The 15,018-nt window shown below is 44.8% G+C and overlaps 1 protein-coding gene across 9 annotated transcripts in view; it reads left to right on the top strand.

Moving 5' to 3' along the window:
* The window catches only part of FAM168A (family with sequence similarity 168 member A), a 376,753-nt gene that overhangs the window by 63,801 nt on the left and 297,934 nt on the right, over nucleotides 1–15,018 (top strand). Inside the window, exon 1 of one of the 9 annotated variants that reach the window (XM_075919560.1) lies at nucleotides 13,445–13,612. The exons of 4 other annotated variants lie outside the window; for them this stretch is intronic. In XM_075919560.1, coding sequence (XP_075775675.1) covers nucleotides 13,452–13,612 — 161 coding nt within the window. In that variant the 5' untranslated portion in view covers nucleotides 13,445–13,451. Of the gene's footprint in view, nucleotides 1–13,444; nucleotides 13,613–15,018 lie in introns of those variants that run through there. 4 more of the 9 variants (XM_075919562.1, XM_075919564.1, XM_075919561.1 and 1 more) reach the window with 4 other exon arrangements.

Here is a 15,018-nt window from a genome sequence, read left to right as displayed (position 1 = left end):
ACTTTCTCCAACTTGTCCAAAACTTTCTGAGAACAGCACATTATACTCCAGCTGAGGCCTAATCAGCATGGAGTACAGCAGAATAACTTCATATCTTGCTTATAGCACTCCTGCTAATGCACCCCAGAATAATGGTTTGCTGCTCTTTTTTTTAACAGTGTCACTCTGTTGACTGTTGTTTAGCTTGTCTATCTATCATCCCTAGATCAAGATCCCTTTCCAAAGTACTTCTTCCTAGGTAGTCATTTCCCATTTCCTATTATTCTATGATTTCATAAGTATGCAACTGATTGTTCCTTCCTAAGCAGAGTACTTTGCATTTGTCCATATTGCATTTCATCCTATTTACTTCAGACCATTTTTCCAGATCATTTTGACTTGAATTATAATTCTATCCTCCAAAGCACTTGGCAATACCTCCCAGCCTGATGTCATCTGGAAACTGTACAGGTATACTCTCCATGCCATTATCTAAATCATTAATGAACATACACACACCAGTCCCCCAACATCTTTCTGGATGAAATAGTTGAAGTACCTGTGATCATCCTCCTCATATTTCCTCTTCCATTTGTATTTCTTAGAATTTACTTGGACTAATCAGTCTATTTGCAGTTGAATTTCTCTAGCTCAATCACTTATTTCTAGGCCTGTGTTCATGGTTTGCTAAATCAGGGGTGGACAACCTTTTCAAACCAAAGAGCCAAAGTACATCAAAATTCAGAACAAATGGTCAACAAAGAGCCATATAAGAATGCCCATTTGCATGACTGAAAATATACAAGTTAACATTATGGATAATTTACATGATGATTAATTATAGCATAAATGAAACATTGTACTCACAGCCTTTATATAATGGGACTTCTGCTGCTGCATCTTTTTGCATTTCTTTGAAGTTTACATCATAACTGGTTAAATCCAGCTTCATGCAGGCATTCAGGCTGTCTTCTGTTGATCTTATGGTAGGGGGCTAGGGATGTGCGAGTGCAGGAGTCTGGGTTGGGGTGTATGGGGGGGCTCAGGGAAGGGGGTTTGGGTATATGATGGACTCAAAGCACAGGGTTGGAGTATGTGGGGGTGTACCCCAGCCCCAAGAGGTGCTGTGAATAGCCAGCTTCAGCTCTGGTAGCCACCCACCACATGGTGACTGCTGGAGCTGAATCTGGCTGTGGTGCAGCAGCCATGGGGACCGGGGCCAGGATGTACCAGTCCTGGCCCCAAGAGCAATCACAAATAGCTGGCTTCAGCTCCAGCAGCCACACACCCAGGATATATCCCAGCCCCAGTCATGGAGCAGCTGCAGCGTAGCTGAGCTCCGGCAGCTGCCTATCACATGGCCCTGGTCCCTGCTGCCCTCCTCCTCCTCCAAGCTCACCAGCAGCAGCTTACTTTCAAGGTGCAAGGAAGGTGAGTGCTGCCATTGAGGAGGTGGGTGGAAGTACAGTTTTTGCATGCCGCCAAGGCGCGCTGCTGGTGAACTCCAAAAGAGCCATGTTTAGATCTCTCCCGAGCCATAGGTTGCCTACCCCTGTGCTAATTGAATGTTCTTTTGATCCAGGTTTGGTTTACATAGAACTCCTTGCTCCTTTAGTCACACCATGCTTCTCTTCTGATGTCCCCCTCGGTTATCTGTATCTACTTTAGATTGAACCTTCTTTCATAAGGCTGCATATGTGCCTGGTGTGTTCAATATATGACAACTTTGTTTCCTTCCAGCAAAAATTTAAAAAACTCATCTATTCTAAGAGGCAATAGGGGACTTACGCTTCTATTAGTTTTGTGTTATATGATATTCCGTCTGCTGTGTCTTTATATTGTAAGCAGCTTCACGTCTGTTAACCATTTATCATACTGCACCTGCACTGTATACGCTGAAGTGGTTTAATAAATCATAGACTTTTGGATGTGCCACCTTAGTCACCTTGTAGCGAGCAGGGGTGACCACTCACTGACCCTGAGGGGGAAGAACCCCTCTCTAAGCCTGGGTGGGCTGAGCCCATTCCTGCCCCTTTAACTCCCTGGGAGCATAGTGGTGGGGCAGGTAGGATAAAAGCCCAGCCCAGGAGCTCAGTAAGGCCCCAGCCACCGGAGGAAGCAGAGGCCTGCCCTGAGCCAGAGGCTGAGGACTGGCCTGGAACGCCAGGCCCTAGCTCCGAAGAAGAGACCTTCCTTACCCTGCCAGCGGGTGCAGACTACGATGACCCCGAGAACCAGCAGCCCGTATGGAGCCAGGTAGATGCTGAGGGGGGGGTTAGGAAGTGGCCTGGGGAAGCTGACGAGTGTCAGGCTGATCATATAACACTTTAGAGTGTGTCAGTGTGTTGCCGGCTGGATCCTCACTGATGCCAGAGGCAGCCCTGGGCTGGGACGTGGTGGTAGAGTAGGAAGGGCCCACGTCCCCCCTGCCTTCCCACATCCCTCTCTTGCTGTCTCCCCCTCCCCTCTCTTGCTTGTGGGACTGCATTTGTGTTGCTGCCCACCCTGTACTCAGGGCCCTGGGGTTTAAAAGGGAGCCACTGGACATTTAGTTCCAGGCCTGACCACAGGTCAGGGACCCAGGACCCAAGTGGCCGGCTTATGCACCTTATATTGAAACAGCCTGTAAGAATTCCAAGATACCATCAAAATGATAGTTCCTAACGTGATATGTGATAGCACTTGGGAGGTGCACTGACCTCCCCATGCCAAAATTTTAACTGCTAAATTGGAAGCCCCCACATATCCCTTGTCCCTCTCAGTGTCCCTCCATGCACCTTTTTCTCCTGCAGGCACCAGTTGCCCATGGAAACCCCCTTTTTCCTATTATAAAAGCAAGGAACTATTAATACATTGAACATTATTGTGTGACTATTTGTTTTTCATAATCCATAGAACTGGACCTCCTTTTAGACTACACTGTACATAGTTTTTCATAGGCATGCAATACGTTCTCAGTTGTAGTGTTATAACCTGTTGAACACAGACCACACTTAAAACGCTTCAGGAGTTCTTTGTTATGTATTTGTGCTGCAAAGCAAAATGTAAATAGACTTTTCTTGAGGGAGGTGGAAAAAAGACTAAGGTCTGTTGAGGAAATAAAAGTGCATTATAAGTTATGAACTGAAGTCTCCTAACAGTTTGTTGGCTTGAAGCATATGTCAGTGAACGTGTCTCAGCTGTGCAGACAATTTATGTGCTTACACAGTAGCAAACACTTAAAAACAAGCACATAAAATGTGCTGTAGGGAATTATCTTGCACTGACACAGTGGTCAGTTACATGACTTAATGGGTCTTTTTTCCATCACTATAATGAATCTATGATTTAAATGTTTTTGTGTGGCATAAAATCTGCTAAACTAAGGGTAAATCTTTTACTGGAATACATGAAGTGTGGTTATCTTATTATCCTAAACATATACAATCACATAGAGTTCTTCACACACTCCAAGCAACATATCAATCATGAACTGGAACTGCATTAGTTTAGTTGGAATAAAAACATCTTGGTAGCAAACAGTAGCAGGTTTTCCATGTAAACCCTATTCCTTGTAGCCTTTTTTAGGTACTGAGCTTTTAGAGTAACCATCATTACATAGATTTATCACACAGCAGTAGAAAGCATTTGAATGTGGTCTCTCTCTTCCCTTGAGATAATACTTGTGCATCCCAGCATGTGCAACAAAACTGGAAACGATAGAACTCAGACTTCCTGTGTGATCTTCAGCAGTCGTTAGTCTAGTCTCTTGATGCCTCAATTCCTTGTTTATTAAATGGGAATAATAGTACCTCCCTACTTTACAGTAATGTTGTGAAGGTAAATTTTCAGATTGTGAGACGCTTCTGGCATTGTGGTATTGGGGGCCACGTGTGTACTTAAGACGGATATAAAAGACTACTGGAATCCTACTCTTCAGGTATGTTGTAGAGTTGATTTCAATTAAATTTAGAGACTCTCTTCAGTCAAACTCATGGGACTATTTGAAGAGATGTCTCTATCTAGCCTGAGAGAAGGTGCATTGAGGGTTCTTTGTCTAGTACTGAGTATTACCTATGCTGTGGTGTTTAGGAATATTTCTCTTGCCAAATTCAGTTTTAAAAAAATCTGATATGTCATTACAGTGATAGAGATGCAGCCATGTTAGTCTGGTCTAGCTGAAACAAAAGTCCATCTTGTTAGTCTTTAAAGTGCTACATACGTCTGTCTTTTGATATGTCACTACAATCATACATACACTTTGCACTGAATCAAACACAGTTTCTTACCCTGACAAACTTGCATTCTAAAGTGAAAGGAAGCAATATAACACTAGAGATCAGATCTGGTTAAGGAAATGGATTTTCAGGAGATATTTGGAGAAGAGGGAGGCTGCTTTTTGCTCAAGGAGAGAAGTGCAATTCAAAGGGCAGGGATCAGAATGAAAAAAGAGTGGGAGACACAGATAAAGGCAATATGAAGAATAGAGTATGAGGCAGGGTATGAGGAGGAGATGCAAACGTATATTGAGCAGAGCTGTTTATAGTACGGATATAAAATTCCATGTAATTGATTAAACACAGTGCTAACACTGAATTTAACCAAGTAAAGGGAGGTGGATGGGTGGGGGGAGGTACTCCAGCAGGGCTGGAGCAGCCCACACCGCAGGCCGGGGCTGCTCCAGGCTGGCTGCTCCCAGCCTTGTTCCAGATCTTCTGTCCCACCCCCTACCACCCCATGGGGGCTACCACAACTCTTGGTCCCTACAGGCTGGAGCAGTCCTGTGTGGGGTCCGGGGCGGGCTTGAGCAATCCACTGCCTGCGCTTGGGCCACAGGCGAGGGGCTGCTTCCAGGTATCGGTTAACCATTACCCAGTAAGCATCATCCATTAAGGGTAGGGATGTTAACTATCCGGTATTTGTGTCAATGTGTAACTGCTGGAAATTTTAGCAGTTACTTGTTTACAAGGGGGGTAGGAGGTGGCTCCCTATCATGTGGCAGATAGAGGCAGCAGCATGGGGGGCAGGTGACTCTGGGGAGCTGGCTTGAAAGCTCCTCACTGCCCCCACCCTCTGCACTGTTGCCTCTCTATCAGAGGCAGCATTCTGGGAGTGGGCGGGGGGGGGGGGGGCACAGCCAGCTTGACAGAGCAGGCACCCATAGAGAGCTGGCTTAAAAGCTGTGGGAGGCAGCAAGGGGGGTGGGACAGGCAGCTCCATAGAGCTGGCGCACATGAAGAGCCAGCTTAAATGCCGGCTCCTGTCTGCTTTCCTCTCCCCACTGCCTCTGATACAGAGTGTGTATAGCCAATAGGAATAATTGATAAGCCCAGGCTCATTGGTTAATCATATAATCGACTACACAATCACATCCCTAGTTAATGGTGATGCTTACTGGGTAACCGTTTAACTGAATACCTATTAACATCCCTATTTTAGAGCAAAGTGTAATCTTTTTGAATGCATAAAACTATATGTTGCAGTTAAATTTGACATGGAAATTGAAGGGCGCCACTGATATATTGGGGAAAAAATGAAATAGCAAGTATTACTTAAAATAGTGAAACCCATTAACATCTGGTGTAGAAGGAATATAATGTTTGGATGACATGTAGTGTGATGTAAATAGTTTGATTGTATAATTTCCTGTCCACTGACTGACATGCTGCTGATTAAGAGGATGGGATGGAGGTTTGAGCACCATGAGGAGTCTTTGTAGGGACTGGCCAATTGAGTAGAGGGAGCTATTTAAAAGGTCAAATGCTGGTTGCTGGGAAGGTTGAAGAAGACTCTATCTTCTCCATAGTAGTATTGAGGAATTTTTGTCCAGCTGAAATATTTTCGATGACAAGATAGTGATTTTTGAGATGCCATGGAATGCCTGAAAACAGATGAGCATTTCTCTGAATTTTGAGCAGTTTTCTCACTGAGATGCTAATGTAGGCTATTATCTGTGTAATTGGTCTATGCTTCTCATAGCTCAGGAAATCAAGTGAGATAAATTGACTCCACTGGTGGCAGAAGTTGTTAATGCCTTTTAAGTGAAAGGCAGAATTTTGGCTTCCCTTTTTTCACTTCCACAAATGTGTAGTTAGCTGGCTGTTGCTCTAGAAATGCAGTCCCACGAACTATTTTACAGTCTCTAACCTGTTTTGAGCTAGGTCATTGAAAAGGTGGTGGTGAGTTAACTCTGTCAATAGTTAGAGTCCTCAAATAGTTTTGATCCTCTTGTTTTAATTTGGACATAGTTATGGAAGAGACTACAATCTCTTTCTGACGATGACCAAAGTTGATGTGTCCACTCTGATGCCTTTGATTCATTCTTTCATATGGGAATCCTATGAGGCATGAACAGGACTGCTCTGAATAGTTCACCTCCTTCAGGGAGGTCATCCCAGAGGGTGGAGTTGGGAGTTAATTTCTTACAAAGACTTGCTTTTTTTGGTGGTTGGTTTGAACGTAGTAAATCTTGTTCAACATACTTAGAATCATAGAACACCAGAATTGGAAGGGACCTTGAGACGTTATTGAGTCCAGTCCACTGCCCTCATGGCAGGACCAAGCACCATTTAGATCATCCCTGAGAGATGTCTGTCTAACCTGCTCTTGAATATCTCCAGTGATGGAGAATCCATAGGCAGTTTATCTCAGTGTTTAACCACCCTGACAGGAAGTTTTTTCCTAATGTCCAACCTAAACCTCCCTTGCTGCAATTTAAGCCCATTGCTTCTTGTCCTATCCTCAGAGGCCAAGGAGAACAATTTTTCTCCCTCCTCCTTATAATAGAAAACCGCTATCATGTCTCCTCTCAGTTTTCTCTTTTCTAAACTAAACAAGCCCAGTTCCTTCAGCCTTTCCTCATAGGTCATGTTTTCTAGACCTTTAATCATTTTTGTTGCTCTTCTCTGGACCTTCTCCAATTTTTCCACATCTTTCTTGAAATGTGGTACCCAGAATTGGACACAGCTGAGGTCCAATTGAGGCCTAATCAGCACAGAGTAGAGTAGAAGAATGACTTCTTGTGTCTTGCTCACAATACTCCTATTGATACATCCCAGAATCATGTTTGCTTTTTTTGCCATAGTGTCACACTCTCCACTTATATTTAGCTTGTGGTCCATTATGACCCCTAAATCCCTTTCAGCAGTACTCCTTCCTAGACAATCACTTCCCATTCTGTATGTGAGGAAGGAACAATCAATTTCAAAGTGGAGCACTTTGCATTTGTCTTTATTAAACTTCATCTTATTTCTCAGACCATTTCTCTAGTTTGTCCAGATCATTTTGAATGTTGACCCTATGCTCCAAAGCACTTGTAGCCCCTCCCAGCTTGGTATAATCTGCAAACTTAATAATCATATTCTCTATGTCATCATCTAAATTGTTGATGAAGATATTGAACAGAACCGGACCCAAAAAAGGCCCTTGCAGAACCCCACTTGTTATGCCCTTACAGCATGACTGTGAACCGTTAATAACTACTCTGTGAGTGGTTATTCAGCCAGTTATGCACCCACCTTAAAATAGCCCCATCTAGGTTGTGTTTCTCTAATTTATTGATAAGAAGGTCATGTGAGACAGTATCAAGTGCCTTACTGAAGTCTTAGGTATACCATGTCCACTGCTTCTCCCTTATCCACAAGACTTGTTATCCTATCAAAGAAAGCTATCAGATTGGCTTGACATGATTTGTTCTTTACAAATCCATGCTGGCTGTTACCTATCACCTTATTATCCTCCAGTTGTTTGCAGATGAATTCCTTAATTACTTGCTTCATTATCTTTCCTGACACAGAAGTTAAACTGACTTTCTTAAATTTAAATTTCATTGCACTAACCTATTGTATCAATAAAGAATACAATGTTGTACCAAAATAATGCATTGACCATTTAATTTTAGTATTTCATGGTATTTCTTCAGTAATTTAAGACTCACAATAGCTCTGTGAAGTATGTCCATTTTAGCCCCATTTCACAGTGAGTAAAATGAGTCAAGAAAACTTGAAGTAATTGTTAGAATTTCAGGGTTGATTACATTTTTTTGTTTTCCTTTCCAGAGCACTCACTTAAGGTTTTTCTAGTCATCTTTCTTGGGTGGAGACCATGTGCCTCTCCCTTAGACCAAGCATTTAGGCTTGTGGTCTCTATATAACTCACTGAGATTTTACCACTTATTGTCACAGCAGTCCCTTTATATATGGCCCATTTCAGTATAATCATATTTTGAAGTCCTAATGCTTACCACAATTACTTTCCCAAGTTCACAAAATAAGTTTGTGGCAGAGCTGGCAATAAAATCTGCAGCTCCTGACTCTCTTCCTCCTACATACCAAATACGTTTCCTTCTTTTTCATGTAAAATTATACATATCTTTAGTATATTTTCAGGACACCTCTGATATTGTGGAGGAATAATTGTTACTCAGACAACTAAATTAATAGTTGGAATTATACTAGTATTGATGGTTTGGAGAAATATTGCAGTGCATTCTATTGGCTAGGAGTTAGGAATATTAGCATCTGCTTATAGCTCAGCAAAGGACCCAGGGCTGGATTAAAGGGGGGGCTAGTTGGGAAGGTGCCCAGGGTGCCAACCTATGGGGGGGTGCCTGATAGCAGTTGTAAGGGGCACCGTGCGCCTGGCTGTGTGACGCCCCTTACAGCTGCTATCAGGCTCCACGCGCCGGGGGTTGGGGGCCGCCCGGCGCCTCTTAGAGCTTCAGTCAGGTGCACCGTGCGCCCAGGGACGGAGCCGTGCATGCGTCGCGTGCCCGGGGCACAGGAATGGCTCGAGTCGGCCCTGCAGGGACCTGCTGTGTGATCCTGAGCAAGTCACTTTAGGGCTATGGTTCACCTTCCATGTGGCCTGTGTATTTAAATTGAAAGCTTTTCCAGGCAGGGACTCTTGCTCTTACTCTGTGTTTGTACGCTGTCTTAAAAGCTGGCTCCTCATGTGGCACCGCATGCTGTCCCCCCAATGCTACCTCATGGGGAGCTGGCCACGCTCATTGGTTAACAGTTTAAATTTGTACACTATCTTATCCCTAAAAGCGACGAGGAGTCCTGTGGCACCTTATAGACTAACTGAAGTGTAGGAGCATAAGCTTTCGTGGGCAAAGACCCACTTCGTCAGATGCATGCAGATCTGACGAAGTGGGTCTTTGCCCACGAAAGCTTATGCTCCTACACTTCAGTTAGTCTATAAGGTGCCACAGGACTCCTCGTCGCTTTTGCAGATTCAGACTAACACGGCTACCCCTCTGATACTATCTTATCCCTAGTTTGTACAGTGCCTAGCACAGTGAGGCCCCAGTATTGCTGGGGGTATCAGCATGCTACCATAATACAAATAATAAAGAACAGTGAAAGGGGAGTAAAAAGGAAAGTAATCAAACTAACCATTAACTAAAGTGAATTACATGCTAATCAGTAGCTCATTTGGATGGGAAATAGCATAATAACAATGTATAAATCCATGATATGCCCCTTCCTTGAGGATTTGGCTCACCCCATTTTAAAAAGATACATTAGAATTGGAAAAGGAATAGAGAAGGGTAAGAAGAAATATTAGGACTATAGACAAGCATCTGTATGAGGAGAATTTAAAAAGACTGGGCCTTTTAAAAAACATAGGAAAGAGAAGACTAAGGTGAAGTATGACAGCAGTCTATAAAATCATAAATGGTGTAGAGAAATTGAATAAGGAAGTGTTATTTACCCCTTTATGTAGCACAAGAGTCAGGGGGTCACCCTATGGAATTAGCCAGCATCACATTTAAAAGAAACCCAAGGAAGTACTTCTTCATAGAAAGCACAGTCAACCTGTAGAACTCATTGCCAGAGGATGTTGTGTGAGAATAACTTTGGTTAAAAAAAGAATTAGATACATTTATGGAGGATAGGCTACAACCACAGTTCATACATGGAGGAGAAGTCCATCAGTGGCTATTAGCCAAGATGTTCAGGGGTGCAGCCCCATGCTCTGGATTTCCCTAAACTTCTGACTGCCAGCTTCTGTGACTGGACAATAGAGGATGGATCACTCAATAATTGCCATGTTCGCTTCATTCCCTCTGAAGCTTCTGGCAAGGTCCATTGACCTATGAAGCCAGGCTTCATGAACTGGGCTTGTTTAGTTTGGAAAAAAGAAGATTAAGGGGGGACATGATAGCGGTTTTCAAATATCTAAAAGGGTGTCACAAGGAGGAAGGAGAAAATTTGTTCCTCTTGGTTTCTGAGGACAGGACAAGGAGTAATGGGCTTAAAGTGCAGCAGGGGAAGTTTAGATTGGACATTAGGAAAAAATTCCTAACTGTCAGGGTGGTCAAATATTGGAATAAATTGCCAAGGGAGGTGGTGGAATCTCCCTCTCTGGAGATATTTAAGAACAGGTTAGATAGACATCTGTCAGGGATGGTGTAGACGGAGCTTGATCCTGCCTTGAGGGCGGGGGGCTGGACTCAATGTCCTCTTGAGGTCCCTTCCAGTCCTATTATTCTATGATTCTATGATTGTCAGAAGACTGGAAATTGGTCCGGATAGAGCGCAGGGATGTAAATATTGATCAAAACAGTAAACTGGCTAAGTGATTTAAATTGTCATTTAACTGGTTAACCATTGGTGGGCTGGTGATCCTGCTGGGTCTGTGGGGCAGGCCTGGCAGGTGCTTGTTCAGGTCAGCCTGTCACTGCATGCTCCGGCATGACTGAGTGGGTCCAACCTGCCCTCTCTGGCATAGCTGGGGCCACGCCTCCCTGCTCGATTTGCTCCAGTGCAGTGGGGGTCCCTCTAGGGAGCTCCAGTGTGGCCACAACTGGGATCCTACCTGCCTTTCCGGTGGCAACTCTTCAATGCAGCTGGAGCCTGACCAGTAGGGTGCTCTGGAGTGGCTGTGATTGGGGTCCCGCCTACCCACCATGTGGCCTTGCCTGCCGCCCTGATATGGTTGGGGTCCTGCTGACCATTCTAACCAGTTGGGGCTGCTATAGCATGGCTGGCAGTCTGGTTATCCAGTTATACAGTAAGCATTTGGCTTAGTAGGTAAGCAGTTAAACATCCCTAGGAGAATATTGGTCTGACCCAGTACGGCCATTCTTATGATAAGCCTGCAACATGTTTGGTGCCTGCCCCCTTGTGTCATAACTGCAGTGCCTCCTCCACTACCTCATTTTAGGAGCAAGAACGCTGGCAGAAGTAAAGAAATTTACATTTGTGGCTGACATTTGCATAACTATAGAAAAATTCTAAAAAACAGTTTCTTTTTGCTTCACTCGGCTCTAATCATGCAACTTGGGAAATGAGTAATGAGTTACTGGTTGCAGTATTCCAGGTACTCCAGCTCTGTGGAAACATCTATCTTTTATTTGTTTTCCTCTACTATTTTTCCAGAGATAGTAGTCAGACTTTTAGGAGATAAATACAAGGATCATTCTTTTCTTTTTTTGAAGATCATACTACAGTATTTTTCAGTATTGTGAAACTTTCCTCAGTTTGAGGTTTCCAGATTGTCAGTGGTACAGTAAATTTGTTTGCTAGTTTTTTTTAATTCTCTAGGATGAATATTTTCTGACTTGGTTAACTTATGCAAGTTAACATTTTCTAAATACTCCCTTACTAATTTTATCAGTTAGCATTTGTATAACATTTTAAACAAAGAATCCAAGAAATGTTTGGATTATTGTGTTTAAAAAACCAACATCCTTATTGTAACAGGGTGCACTCATCTCTTGTGAGCGCCCTTGGCAGAATGCGTGTGCCTGGACACACACTCTGTTTGTGGTTGCTTTTCAGTGGTTCAGTCCTCTGGGGAGAACTAAACCCAGACTCATCTGTTAACGATTTAAATGTTTACTCTATCGCATCCCAACTTTTGGTCATCTTAATTTAAATAAAACAAGCACTGAAACAGTTTCCTTATCTTGTCAATTACAGGCAGTCCCCGGGTTACGTACAAGATAGGGACTGTAGGTTTGTTCTTAAGTTGAATCTGTATGTAAGTCAGAACTAGCGTCAGCCGTTGCTGAAACTGATCAATTTCAACCGCGGCTGAATCTGGATGCCAGTTCTGACTTACATACAGATTCAACTTAAGAAACCCAGGCGTCCCCAAGTCAGCTGCTGCTGAAACTGATCAGTGGCTGATTCCACGAAGCCTGGGGCAGAGCAACTCTGCCTCGGGCTTCCTGTAGTCAGCCGCTGGTCAGTTTCAGCAGCGGCTGACTTGGGGACGCCTGGGGCAGAGCAGCTGGGGCTGCTCCTCGGCGCTACTGGAGCAACCCAGCAACACCCCAGCTGCTCTGCCCCAGGCGTCCTGATTCAGCCGCTGCTAAAACTGACCAGCAGCGGCTGAATCAGTACGCCTGGGGCAGAGCAGCTGGGGTGCTGCCGGGTTGGTCCGGAGCGGCGCTGCGGGACCAACCCGGCAGCCCCCAGCTGCTCTACCCCAGGGGTAGGCAAGAAAAGCCTGGTTTGCTGGGGGGGGGCACTAGCTGCAAAGCTGCTGGACCCCCCCAGCAGACCAGGGGGACAGGAGCAAAGCCCCCCCAGCAGACCAGGGAGACCGGAAGCTTTTCTCGCCCGGAGGACACGGGTGGCGACCCGCCGCCCGTGAGCTTCGGGGAGAGAAAAGCCCCGTTCGTAAGTGCGGATCCGACGTAAGTCGGGGACTGCCTGTATTTTTTTAAAACGTTCCCTATATTTTAGTAGTTTATGTTTAACACAGGCCTGTACTGTATTTGCTTTTGTTTTTTGGGGGAGGTGCTGAGGGTCTCTAGTGCTACTTGATTACATAATCTCAGTTCCAATTAGTTCCAATCAGTTGTGTGATTGACCTGTCAGTTTGTAACTCTAGTGTTTGAGTCTGAGCTTCTACTATTAGCTAGAGACGGAAGGAAGCAATTTGAAAGAAATATTGTTATCCCATTTAATAAATTATACTTAATAAAGATCACAGTACAAGAACATTGGGCTAACAGCTTTGTTTCTAGGATCGTCAAAAAACTTGTGTTATAAGGAAACTAGGCTTCCCCGCCCCGTTCACTATGCTCGCCAACCTCCCATCTGTCCACCACAGCTGGATCATGGCCTTCCCTCCTACCCCTGCTGCGGCAGGAGGGGGGCTGCTACCAGCCCTTCATGCATACAGATGGGAGCTGGATATTGGAGCCGGGGACAGAACGCTGGACCCTGATTGGGCAGGGTGTCTGGCGGGAGGAGGGGTCAGGAACAGGCTGGAGGCACCGTGTCTGGCCAGGGGTGAGGGGCAGGAGTGGGCTGGGAGTGTGGCAGGGGAAGGGTGCGGGAGGCGCTGGGGGTGCAGTGTTTGGGTATGAGGGGCTGGGGACGCGCTTGCTTCTTTTCATGCTGTGGCTGCTCCCAGGCACCGGAGGCTTTCCCTGCTGCTCCAATGGGGAATCCGCCGCCGCCTGCCTTGGGCCAGGTGCTCAGGCCATCACCTGCCTGGTGATCCAGCCTTGTCCCTCTCCCCTCCACAAGATGGAGGTGATGTGTGACACGAAGGTGATGTCACACAACAAGTTCATGTGGCAGGAGTTGGGCCAAAGGGTTCTGAATGTGGGATGGTGCTCAGGGCTGGAGTGCAGGAGTGTGAGGGCTCTGGTTGGGAGTGCAGTCTTTAGGATGGGGCTTGAGATGAGGTATTTGCAAGTGCAGGAGGGGGTATAGGCTTTGGATGGGGGTTTAGGAGGGGGATATAGTCTCTGGGCTAGGAGTGTGGGCTTTGGAATGGGTTTGGGGATGAGAGCTTGGGGGGTGTTCATTGCTGGGGGGTGATTCAAGGCGGGCCAGGGGGTTGGGGTTCAGGCTTACCTGGGTGGCTACCTGCTAGGGCTGCTGCTCCCCCATTTCTGTGTCAGCTGCGGCAGCTCTATACTTTGGAGAGAGAGAACTCTCCTTGCTGTAGCCCTGAGCCCCAGCATGAGGCTTAATAAGAAGCTGCATAGCCACCCATTTCCACTTAGGGGGAACTTAGATGCTAAGGGAGTTGACCCCTCTCTCACTGGAATAAGGGGAGACTTCAATCTGGGACATAATGCTGCCAGCCCTCTGTTAGCTTTCCTTGCTCGTGTTAATAGGGTAAATTGTCAAAAGGCTAGAGGATGTAATCTAATAATTAGGAAACAAAGAGTAAATGGGAAACACATGAAGAACTCTATTACACTGAAGTTAGTGAATATATATAGGAAGTTATTGAAGTAAGCAGTTAAAGCAGAGTGTAGTTTTGTGTCAGGAAAAGGAGGAAATTGACAGAGTGGAAAACTAGAAACTGTAATCAGAGCTGCAAAACAGAGATTGTAAACCGTTAGTTTTACAACGCCAGTAATTGGAAAAACATGGTGCATGTGCTGAATGGGGGAATGTGAGGGCTGGGGTGTGAAGGCAGAAGAAGGGGTAGGTCAATGTCTTTTGCTGTGACTAACTTCTTCAGGTTTTCATTCATTCGTTTGTTCATTCCATCAGGGTTGCTAATGCCTGTATGATCTATTAAAGCAGAAAAGCCCAACTTCATAGTTATTGCCTTCTTTTTTTGGTCTAAAGTCAGGCAGTGTAATTTTTCCAAGTATGGCTTTGTGTCACTTGAATCTTCCTGAAGTATGGTCAACCAACTTGTACTCTGCCGTTTTATTAGATATAATTTGATAACTATCTTTAAAAACAAAAAGCTAAGAAAGAATTCAATACTTGCTGAGCCTGAAAGCCTTCCAAAGTTGTAAATATACTTTCGTTTCTGTGTGTGTGTGTGTGTGTGTGTGTGTGTGTGTGTGTGTGTGTGTGTGTGTGTGTAAAAAATAATATAAAATATTAGTTTATCTCAAGCAAGCCTTGCTAATGCCTTATTATTATCCCTATAATCATGGTCTTAGAAGAAAATGTGAAATTGACTGTTTTAATGAGAACTGAAAAAAAAAATACAAAACTCAAACTTTCTTTGTGTCTGGCTTCCTGGTGGGAATGAGAGGTGAGAGACAGATGGTGTCTTTCTGAGAAGCAGTGAGCCTGCTCTGGAGGTCTTAGGTTAAGCAGGAGGAGTGAATGGAAATCA

Source organism: Pelodiscus sinensis, chromosome 1 (assembly GCF_049634645.1).
Source record: "Pelodiscus sinensis isolate JC-2024 chromosome 1, ASM4963464v1, whole genome shotgun sequence".
Classification (NCBI taxonomy): Eukaryota; Metazoa; Chordata; order Testudines; family Trionychidae; genus Pelodiscus; species Pelodiscus sinensis.
Note: the sequence above shows the minus strand (reverse complement) of the source record. Positions and strands in the feature narration are given on the sequence as shown.